The 12,171-nt window shown below is 43.1% G+C and overlaps 2 protein-coding genes across 2 annotated transcripts; both read left to right on the top strand.

Moving 5' to 3' along the window:
* Positions 1 to 3,983: 3,983 nt before the first annotated feature.
* On the top strand, positions 3,984 to 5,792 carry LOC308286994 (LHFPL tetraspan subfamily member 5 protein-like; the record flags this gene model as incomplete). Its single annotated transcript, XM_080728115.1, has 2 exons — positions 3,984 to 4,386; positions 5,557 to 5,792. 2 exons carry the CDS (start codon positions 3,984 to 3,986, stop codon positions 5,790 to 5,792), a joined length of 639 nt encoding a protein of 212 aa, XP_080584241.1.
* Positions 5,793 to 7,549: 1,757 nt separating this feature from the next.
* Positions 7,550 to 11,444, top strand: LOC308286993 (LHFPL tetraspan subfamily member 5 protein-like; the record flags this gene model as incomplete). Its single annotated transcript, XM_080728114.1, has 3 exons — positions 7,550 to 7,952; positions 10,141 to 10,377; positions 11,428 to 11,444. 3 exons carry the CDS (start codon positions 7,550 to 7,552, stop codon positions 11,442 to 11,444), a joined length of 657 nt encoding a protein of 218 aa, XP_080584240.1.
* Between the last annotated feature and the right edge of the window lie 727 nt (positions 11,445 to 12,171).

The following is a 12,171-nucleotide window of genomic DNA, read 5'->3' as shown; positions in this document are numbered from 1 at the left end:
ACAATATTTTGTGCTTTAACTATTGAAAAATAGCAGATATACAAGCTCACAGCGTGGCACCAAGTGTCGTGCGCTGTGAGCTTGTAGATTTGTTTTTTTTTTAAAGGTTTTTTGAAAAACCTATGTTTCTATGTCAGTGGTGCTCAAACCTTTTCATGTGAAGGACCCCCAAAATTATATGTATTTGGCCAAGGACCCCCATCTCAAAATATTTAGTTCCAGGGACCCCCCAGAAGCAAAACTTGCTTACAAATGTTTGCTTAAAAATAGATATATTCAAAGATTTGCACACATTTTCAGGACTTTTCAAAAATAGCAGATCTACAAGCTCTCAGCGCGGCACTCTGTGCCGCGATGTGAGCTTGTAGATCTGCTATTTTTCAATAGCTAAAGTATAAAATAATTAAGGCCCCTCCACCTTGGGCCCTAGGGAATCAGTCCCACTTTGTCCCCCCCCTTGTGACGCCCCTGATAATAACTACACAGGATCCAATGGAACACAAGTTCTCTTATCCATTTCCTGAAAAGCAACGGTGTGTTGGTTCATACAAGGTTTCTGCCTGTCAGCAACGATACCGACTGCATACATGACTGGACTTCCTTCTCAGTTCATCCGTCCTTCTCTCTCACCCAGTGGGAAGGCAAATGGAGTCTTCTTCTTGCATAATCCAGATTTTTTAAATCACGGTGAAGAATGGGGAATCAGCTTATGGCGCTGCGAAGCCAAGTATAGAAAATGTGTGAGGGATTATAGAGACATCAAAGAATGTGGAAGAATACATTAGTGAGCAGCATCTTCCATCTCTAAACTCTGTCTCTCTCTCTGACTGACTCTAACTCTGACTCTGTCTCTGGCTGGATTGTTGTGATTCTGTCGTTGTATTTTATTTTTGTGTTATGCGTGTGTTGTCCTGGGTATGTGTCTTTGTAAAAAATCAATACAAATATTGAAAGAGACTGTCTCCATCTCTCTCTGTATCTCTCTGTTTCTCTCTTCCTCTCTCTGTCTCTCCAGCCCAGTTCACACCAATGATCCACGAATCAAGATGCAACAAAACCGTTGCAATTATAGATTGCAGAGAGAAATTGCAGTGATCTGAAATGACCCGTTGCAGTTTCTCCCAAGGCACAGTTTTGGGATTATGTTGCAAGAGGTTGGATGTTTTATGTAAAAGGTTAACCACTTGCAACAGAATCTCAAAAACTGCACCAGTTGTGAGATGAGAAAATAGGCATACAATTCTCCTTTAATGTGTTAGCCCTGTTCAAAGGCTGTGATGCCTTTGCTGAACTACTGGCAATACACAGAAACCAATATTCTTTTCTTTGAATATTTGGCACTGCAGGAAATGGGAACAGCAGAACGGAGGGATGTAAAGAAGAGTGGAATCGATCCTACAATCATGTACTACTACTGTACCTTGTTGACCTTGGCCCACCCCTTTTTTCTTGTATCTTTTCTTTTTGCTCTTCAGTAAACAGAAGTTCATTTCCAGGTCGGGATACCAATTTTAGGAAGCGATGACTCTAAGAAGTAAGAAATGAGCAGACAAAATTGGAACTGGAACCACCTCCTTTTATTTGGTATAAACAGGAACTTGGTTTTGCTCCTCCCCCTTTCTTAGGCCTACATGTTTGGCAGTGGTGTTGACAGATTCTGAGAGATTAGCTTCCCTTCAACTAAAACGTATCTGAGTCAGATGTACTCATAATGTTGGTAGATGATGATTGTTCTCATCCTCTCATAGACTTAAGGTCTATATTGACTGGACAGGCCACTGTCATCATAGCACTCCTCATGGTTAATGGGATACTGTTGTCAGACTCCTTTGTTTGTACTGTAGCACCCTCTAATGGTATATGTTTTAAATACAAGCAGGCAGTATTGCTGTTGCTTTGTTGGTTCAACATTCAAAGTGAGAACTTATTTTATTAAATTACTAGTGTTGTTAGTGTTGATTAGTTGGTGCCAAACAGCCTTTCTTCCTGGGGTCCACTTAAAAAAAACATAAAAAACAAATAGAGTTGCAAATACAAATCTAATTGTATCCTGTGAGAGAAGCTACCCTGTACAGTAGCTGGTAAGAAATAGTGGGTTATACGATTATAAGGAGGTTCATAACTGTATATTTTATAATGAATGTTTTTAAATAATAATAAAAATCTCCAAAAATAACTAGCAACAAAAGTTTTCATACAATTGTAGTTGAGTATAAGTACAATATATTCCTCTGATATGTAGTAGAGATGTAGTGGAGTAGAAATACAAGCATTCAAAATTGTAAATGCTGAAGAAAGTACAAAATGCATGAAAAAATTTGCTTAAGTACAGTACTAGAGTTACACCACTGTTGAAATGTGCTCAACTATAACAGGTTCACGTTTATAGCTACGTTATAATAAAAAATAAATCCGAAACACAATGTGAACGTAAATTATTAAGTAACTCTTACAAGTGAAAGGGGAAGTTGACTTGATCACCAACTGGCAACAAGGCTGGTGTCATCCTGTTCTCCATTAATCATTTATTATCTGGAGACAGGCCAGCCTCTGCAACAAGTGGAAGAATGACTCTACCCACTTCAACAGGTTTAAACAACTGCTATTTGTGCACAACCTCACAAAAGCTTATCCCAAACTAACCTTATTGTGGATACAGTATATTGTCACTGTCGGGCAGAAACCTCGTATCTCCAAGTTTCAAATTTGTTCTTTTTTCTTTCGCAAAGTAGAGCACTGCTTCATCATATGGCCATCGCACAAAAGTAGTGAAAACAGCAGATCTACAAGCACACAAGTAGATCGGCTGTTTTCACTAGTTTCAATCATTTAAAAAATGATAAATACAAAACAGACGGTTTTGGACATACAAGGTTTCCACCCGACAACGACGAGGTAGTGGTTAAAAAAATAAATCATATCAAGGTCCATTATTTATTCTGCATTTGAGCCATGGATCAACATTTGATGACATTTAGCCTCTCAGACCCAAAACTTAAAATCTGTTGTTGTTGTTTGTTGTGTTGTCCAAATTCCATGTTGTATTGATGTGGTGCCATATAAGAGAGATAACACGTTCAAAATAACAACTCTTCTACATTCTCTAATTGTGTACACTTCTTTTAAATGAGGTAATGCAGATGTTTAACAACAACTCTCCATCATTTAGCTGGGGACCACCTGGAACCCCCTCAAGGACCACTGGTGGTCCCTGGACCACTGGTTGAAAACATACATTATTATTGTACATGCATTATTTTTGTTCTGATTGTAATTGTTCCACTTTTGTTTGGCAATGTGATGTTTGAATTGAATCGAATCAGGTCAAATTGTGACCTCACAAGGAACAAACAGCAGTTAAAGCTCTATCTGACAATGATCACTGCCATAGTATATAAAGTATAATTAATACACTCTCAATGATTACTATATCTGAATATAGAGCTATTTCTCAAGACAGAAATATCACCTACAGCTCCTTTGAGAAACAAGAGGGTTTTCTTCGCTGTGACCTTTCAGCACCAGGAGCTGTCCAGTGCCCAGGGTATTGAATTGCACTGAAGCATATTATGCTAGACAACACACACTACACAGAGAACCTGTTCTACTCCAGCTGCTTTAGCTTCATCTTTAGAGGATGTCAGCCTAGGAATGTATAGCAAAACAAGTCTGCTTGTATAGTGTCATTCTACAAAGAGAGAGGGGGGAAAAACTATTTTGACCAAACAGTTAAGAGAAAAACGAAAACAACTACAGTAGGTGAAGGAAGGCTTTTCTAAAGGAGCAAAGGGGTACAGTATATGCTATTATTCCTTCAAATCTCCACGCACCTGAGGGAAACATTTAGAACATTAAGAAGTGTGGCAGTCCGGAAAGAGACATTTCCCAAGGTTTAGTGTCTTTTTTGGTCTTTTTCTTCAACTTCATCTCCACAGTCTCCTCGAACAGTCACAAGACTCACCCCTGCAGCCCAGGTCCAGAGGATGCTTTCGGCCGAGCAAGCCGCTCACATCTACCACACCAACTACGTGCGCAACGCTCGGGCCGTGGGCGTGCTGTGGGTGGTGTTTACCATCATCTTCATCGTCATCCAGATGGTGGTGTTCATCCAGCCCTACTGGATCGGTGACAGCGTCAGCTCGCTGCAGGCCGGCTACTTTGGCCTCTTCCACTACTGCATCGGCAACGCGCTCACCTCCGAGCTCACCTGTAAAGGGAGCATGTTCGACTTCAGCTCCATCCCCTCCGGAGCCTTCAAGACGGCCATGTTGATGGTGGGCGTCTCCATGCTGCTGGTGGCGAGCAGCATTGTGTGCGTGGGTCTCTTCTTTTTCTGGAACGCCGGCAGCGTCTACAAGATCTGCGCCTGGCAGCAGCTTGCCTCTGGTGAGTGTCTGACTGACTGCATACTGTAGCCTGTCTGGTCCTGGATTGATCTATTATATTTGGGGTCTGCGTTTGTTTATAAATGAGTTGCAGCAGCAGCAGCAGTTGGAGAGTGAGAGTGGTGGTGGAGTTCATGTTTCAGCCTATATGTAAGCTGATAGTTGACAGTATGACATGTGGCATCTCCTCCTGCCAAGTCAACAATGAATGATCCATGAGTTCATTATTAAGCGACAGTGGAGTTGTTGTATGGCATGTATCGTATGTGTCAGCTGTCATTTCTCTAGTGTAGTGTCTAGTGTAGAGTCCACGGAATCCACTTTTGAGAACCACTGCTCTAGTGGTGTAAAGTAACTAAATACATGTACTCACGTGAATGACTTTTACTTTACTGGAGTGTTTCCAATTTTCAGTCAGGCCAATATTGTACCTTTTACTCAATTATTAGAACATTTTAGTTAGGCCTACTAGTTATTTTGACGTTTTATTTTGATTACTACAAAACGTTGTATGTGTGTGTGGTTACGTTTAGGAATAAGGTTAGGTTTAGGCATAGTTTTACTGAAGTTACGTTTACGAATACCTGATGGCGACTGTTCCAAGGTCGCCGGATTTGACCTGGGGGGGGCGAGCGTTCTTGTATTTGACACTCATATCTTAACGAGGAACGCTCAAGTGACAGTGTAACCAACCAACCAGTCAATGATCCAACTTCATCCCTCTCTCTCACCACACTACCCATCAGACAACCAAATAAGACAAATATGGTTACATTCACTGCCACCCAAGTGTGGAATTCCTTGACTACTTCCCTTAAAACATGTAGCTAGCTGGCCTCCTTCAAAACTGCCCTGAAAACTCACCTTTCAGGAGGCCAGAGGCAGAGGTAGTTATCACTTCTTCCACAGACAGGCGAGAAGTGAGCACACCCCTTACCCCCACCCCCACTTTTCCTCTACTCTGTACATATAGTGTTTTATAATTGTGATGATATTTGAATGTTTTTTTTTGTTGCTATTTGTCATGTCCATGAATTGAACACCAAAGACCTCCGACGTAAACAAGACCGTAAAAGGACTTATTTGGGGTGTTCCTTTTTGGGCAGGGTGTTTAACTCTACTTGTACTGTTCCTAATTTTTGTCTAATAACATATTCAATCAATCCATCAGCCACCTTCATGGTGATCGGCTGCGGGCTCTACCCGGACGGCTGGGACGCGGAGCCGGTGAAGCGCATGTGTGGCAACCGCACGGACAAGTACACGCTGGGCAACTGCACGGTGCGCTGGGCCTACATCCTGGCCATCATCAGCATCATAGACGCTCTCATCCTCTCCTTCCTGGCCTTCAGCCTGGGGAACCGCCAGGACCAGCTGCTGCCAGAGGACTTTGAGACCATCACTTAAGACCAGGGGTTCCCAAACTTTTTTGGCTCGGGGCACCCCTAAAACATTTTTTTTCATCCGAGGCATATTTATAGCATATTATTTAGAGGGGGCTTTAGCCCCCCCTGATGAAGGCTTAGCACCCCCTAAGCCCCCCCACCCCACAAACCCAATACTGATGAAAAATATTTAAGGAATAAATAAATAAAATGCATATGAATATGTGAAAGACAATTGACTGACTTCTATGTAAACCATACTATAAAATCATACTTTTTATGCTGGAAAGCATCTTCAGCCTCACAAAAACCTTATCCGATCACCTACAGTCCTCAGATTTGGAGCTGGAAACTGCCAATGGATCTGCTCTGTTCAGTTATCCATAACCTAGGTGCGAGTGAATCACGTTTGTCATATTAGTACTATTCATTATTGTTTGTTGCCAAAATGAATTAGCCCCCGCTCTAAAAAAGCCAGCCCCCCCCATAGCCCCCCCAGTCACAATTCTCTGGAGCAGCCGCTGGTAGATACCCTTTATACACTTGAACTTTATGTTGGTTTGTTTACTGTTGAGTGAGAAAACATTGTTGCACATTAAGTTAATCATCTGGGGACCCCTCAAAATAATTTGGGGACCCCCCTGTGGGTCCCAAGTCCCGACCCACAGGTTGAGAACCACTGACTTAGACCAGCGGTCCTTGAAGGGATTCCAGGTGGTCCCCAGCTAAATGATGGAGAGTTGGTAACCAAAGGGCCCTAATACGGTAGATCTTTAACTCTTGAGTGTAAAATTAAACCAAATGGACCCTTATGGGTCCATTTGGTTTCAGTTTACACTCTTAATAGTTAATAATGGACCTTGATATGAAAAGGGTTGAAAACCACTGACAATTGTCATATATAATTATACAGTCATTCACTATTAGCCTTTGAAATATGTGATTGAATATGCAATTTATATTATGTTTTGTAGGCCTAAACGTTTAAGGGAGTAATCTAATGAATGATTTCCCAGGTATTTATAGTAAGCATAGTTTTTGACTATGCATTTTTTTGTCCGTTTCACCCTTTAATAAACCTGCAAATGGGAGCTTTAGATGGGAGCTTTAGATGAATGTTAGATGATTAACTTGCTGCCACGCTAATGAGTGAAAGTGGAACTTGACTATAGATCACCATCTGGCAAGGCTTGTGTCGCTCTATTCTCCATTAATCATTTATCATCTGAAGACAGGCGGCCGGCCAGCCTCCAGAATGCCAACTGGACTACTGCAGTAAGTAACTAATTGACAATACCACTTCAACAGGTATAGCCCTGCCCTGCCAGTGTGTGTTTGTGTGTGCGTGTTTGTATGTGTTTGAGAGAGAGAGAGAGAGAGAGGGAGAGAGAGAGAGAGATTATAAACTATGACGGGTCCCCTTTTGTGTCCTCATTGAGAAGAGCGTTTTCATCGCAGTGACATTTCAGCACCAGAAGCTGTCCAGGGTTTTCGACAAGAACGACATTACAGGACCAAAGTTCGAACTTGATGCTCTTCTCCACCTATACCTCCATCTCTAGGGTGTTTCGGGGAATGTTTACGCAAACAATGTCTACTTATATTTAATCAGAACTACCAGGTAGATGCGGAGAAAGATTTAGAACGAGAAGTGTGACAGTTTGTTGAGAGAGACATTTAGTAGTGTTTTCTTCAACCCTTATATCTCCATAGTCCTCCTGGGACAGTCGCCACCACTACCAGGCACCAGGACAGTCGCCACCACTACAAGGCACCAGGATGCTTTCGGCCGAGCAAGCCGCCAAGATCTACCACACCAACTATGTGCGCAACGCCCGCGCCGTGGGCGTGATATGGATCGCCTTCACCCTCACCTTCGCAGTCATCACCACGGTGGTGTTCATCCAGCCCTACTGGATCGGCGACAGCGTCAACACGCTGCAGGCCGGCTACTTCGGCCTCTTCCACTACTGCATCGGCAACGCGCTCACCTCCGAGCTCACCTGTAAAGGGAGCATGTTTGACTCCGGCTCCATCCCCTCCGGAGCCTTCAAGACGGCCATGATGTTCGTGGGCGTCTCCATGCTGCTCATCGTGAGCAGCATCGTGTCCATCGGCCTCTTCTTCTTCTCCAACGCGGGCAGCGTCTACAAGATCTGCGCCTGGCAGCAGCTGGCCTCTGGTGAGAGTGGCCATGATCAGTGTTTGCTTTGCATTTAGGACAAAATCTGGTCAGAGTTTTTCCTCTTCTTTTTCTCTCTCTAAACTTAGTTTTCCCCTTGTGTGGTTGCATCGGGGTGTGTGTGTGTGTGTGTGTGTGTGTGTGTGTGTGTGTGTGTGTGCGTGTGCGTGTGCGTGTGTTAGAGTTAAAGGGGGAGTTCAGTCAATTTTTTTAACAGGGGTTCAGAAATGACTATTCTACATGTAAAATATGTCTATAAACAAATAGCTTAATTCCCTGGACTGGGTCTTTAAGGCATTTTAAACACCTTGTTACCCAAGGTGCCTGGATACGGGATCCTGTCAACAAACGATGTCACTGTGGTCAAAAAGATGTATGTGAAATATTACAACAGTTCTACAAGTGGGGAGTTAAAGGCCATACCTACAGTATGTTTCTTTCCCCTTATCCTCCAAATTGCTGTTTTTTGTGTCTATACTGTAGGTGTGATCCAGACCAGTTACTACCAGACTATGTGTAGGTCTGCATATCGTCGCTGTCCTACTGCAGGGATACTCAAATAGCTGAACCTGTGGGCCACATTACAAAAATGGCAAGGAAAATGTCAACATTAATGATACTTGATATTAACTTCTACCTATTTTCCAGACATCAGGGTCTTAATTTCTCAATGGAAGAGTATAGGGAGACCGCCTCCAACCATTGCAGATTTGTAGTCATCAAAAGAAGCACACACGCACACGCACGCACGCACGCGCACGCACGCACACGCGCGCACACACACACACACACACACACACACACACACACACACACACACACACACACACACACACACACACACACACACGCCACCTTGGCATAAGAAGCAGTAACGTGTGAGGTGAGGCTCTATTCATACTGCTGGGTGAAGTGGCATGTTCCATAAATACCTCTCAGCACCATGGATAGCGACACACACCAAAGAGGAAAGGAGATGTTACCATGGCAACAAACAAAAAGACCAAAGTGCAACTAAGGCATTTCCACGTCAAATTGATCCCATTCATATTATGTCCGTGCATACCAGCTTAAAATGTGATACCAGTTACATTCTCAAGATCGTTGATTTCAAAAGGACCCCCCATAACACTGACAGTGTATAAATGGAACCAAATGGACCCATTTTTTCACTGTCCCCCATCCTATCCTATTCATATTATGCCAGTAATGTGATACCAGTTACATTTCATCATCTCCTTGCATCCCTTCCTTAATACCCCCTATTCCTTAACCAATTTGAGAACCACCGATAAAGGCATGTGTAAAAGAAATATTGCACTCGCCTGCATGCTCGCTCATGTGCTTGCACACGTGCACACACACACACACACACACGCACACGCACACGCACGCACGCACGCACACACACACACACACACACACACACACACACACACAGAACAGCTGCAGATTATATGGTAACGACTGAGAAATGACGAGTTTACAACATCTCAGAATACACCTGAGAAGCTGTGAGTGGGGACTTAAGGGATTGAAAGTGTGTGGGGGGCGCTTGAAACCGATTCATATGACGCGTGCCGTAAATAGCTGATCTGCCAGCTCAAATACACGTTATGAAGCTTGTAAGTCGTCTATTTACGACAAATTAAGCATGATGCTTAAATGGTGAAAGTGAGCCAGGGGCCAGATGCCTTGTTAAGAGAGAGAGAGTGAGAGTTCACATTTCAGCTACAATGTAACCAGATAGTTTACCTGGCAGGTGTGCCCAGGTACCGTGGCGTGGCATCACTGCAAAGTCAATAATGAATGATTTAAGCTACAGTAGTTATCAACCTGTGGGTCGGGACCCCCAGGGGGATCCCCATATTATTTTGGGGGGTCCCCAGATGATGAAATTAATGTGCAACGTTGTTTTCTCACTCAACAGTAAACAAACCAACATAAAGTTTAAGTGTATAAAGGGTATCAGAACATTTCTAAAGTGACACTTTAAGGACTTTTCAATACCTGTAAAATGACAAATTAAACATTGGCCAAATTGTCAAACATTAGAGGCAGAAATTGTGAAAATAGCCAATCTACATGCTCAGCATGTAGATCTGCTATTTTCACAATAGAACCAACCAGTCAATGATCCAACGTCGTCTCTCTCTCCCTCTCTCCCACACACTACACTACCCATCAGCCACCTGCATGGTGATCGGCTGCCTGATCTACCCGGACGGCTGGGACGCGGAGCCGGTGAAGCGCATGTGTGGCCACCGCACGGACAAGTACACGCTGGGCAACTGCACGGTGCGCTGGGCCTACATCCTGGCCATCATCAGCATCATGGATTCTCTCATCCTCGCCTTCCTGGCCTTCAGCCTGGGGAACCGCCAGGACAAGCTGTGCCCAGAGGACTTCGAGATGGAGACCAAAGGTATGTGGAGGAGGTGGGGACTTCCAGGGGCGTCACAAGGGGGGGAAAAGTGGGACTGAGATACTAGCAGGGTTCCCACACATTTTTACCAATTAATTTCCATTACTTTTCCAAAACTTTTCCAGAATATTTAACCCAATTTCCAGGACTATATAACAATAATTCAGCTCAATAACAGGTCGCTTACTCCTATGCGCAATGCCCAAAGACAGGTAGTGTATGCCAGTGGTTCTCAACCTTTTCAGGCTGCCCGTGACCCCCAAAATAATCATGTTTTAACTGAGGACCCGGCACCCTGACGAGCACTAAGAGTTGAGGAATTTTGTATAACACGGTTCTATTGTGAAAATAGCAGATCTACATGCTCACAACGCCTTGCGTTGCGAGGCGTTGTGAGCATGTAGATCGGCTATTTTCACAATTTCTGCCTCTAATATTTGACAATTTGGTCGATGTCTAATTTGTCATTTCAGAGGTATTAACAAAATCAATAACGAAAGACAACGCATAGCTATTTTTTCCAGGACCTTCGAGGACCCTTGATAAATTCCAAAACTTTTCCAGTACTGGAAAAATATTTGTCTAATTTCAAAATATTTCAAGGAATTTCATGACCGTGGGAACCCTGGACTGAGTTACTAGGGCCCAAGGTGGAGGGGGCCTTAAATATTTTATACTTTAGCTATTGAAAAATAGCAGATATACAAGCTCACAGCTAGATCTGCTATTTTTGAAAAGTTGTGAAAATGTGCAAATCTTTGAATATATGTATTTTTTAAGCGAACATTTGTAACTAAAATGTTTGCTTGGGGGTCCCTGGAACTAAATATTTTGAGATGGGGGTCTGTGGCCAAATACATATCATTTTGGGGGTCCTTCACATGAAAAAGTTTGGCCCTTTTAGATATTTCAGCCTCCGCCTCTCTAACATTCTCTGCAGGTCCCTGGTTGTCGGGCTCGGCATTAGAGTCTATATTATGTGGTACCTTTTTGACCACTAGGCCATGAGCACCCTTGATCTAATTAATGTCTTATGACTTCCCATTACAGAAGAAGAAGCAGCCTAAGCCTGCTGTTGACAACAGCTGAAGACACCATGACCCAAGAAGAAGTCATTTCTGCATCCAGATATTCCTAAGCCCAAAAACACCTCATTTCAGCCTATAATATATAGTGGACATTCATTCAATGCCAACATCATATATCCAGGAAAACGTTTGTTCCACATTTGGATGAAAATGTAAGGTTTGATTATTCTAAAGGCATCCCATTGATGGTTCATTCTCCCATCAACTGTGTCTACAGTCTATTTCTGTACTATTTCCCATGACGGTCTACACAAATACTGAGCACATCCTCAGACAGATTTACAATCACAATCAGTCTGTCATTCATACATGCACACAAATAACAGTTGTTCATAATGGGTGCAACAGGCAGGTGAATGTTTTCTAGTAACACTATCATGGAAAAAGTTACAACGGAAGCAGTACTGGTGGTATCCATATCCCTCAAACCACCGGTGCTCATGGAAGAGAATACATGTTCAGGGAGAAAAGAGGAGAAAAATGTAGTGTATTTTAATGTCTCTATAGCCCAAATACAATAAAGGCTTTTTTTTTACCTATAAAATCCACCTGGAGTGCCTGGACCTGGATTCGTTTTTTGCCTTTCTGACATGTTTCCTCTCTTCGTGATAAGACCCAAAGGCATTGACACTAAGGCTTGCCCACCAGGTAAATAAAACTTTCGGGCAGGTGAAGTTTGCTTTCAGTTTGCCCGACCGGGCAAGTG

Source organism: Nannobrachium achirus (genome assembly GCF_963921795.1).
Source record: "Nannobrachium achirus genome assembly, chromosome: 6".
Taxonomy (NCBI): Eukaryota; Metazoa; Chordata; class Actinopteri; order Myctophiformes; family Myctophidae; genus Nannobrachium; species Nannobrachium achirus.
This window is presented reverse-complemented; position numbering and strand designations above follow the sequence as displayed.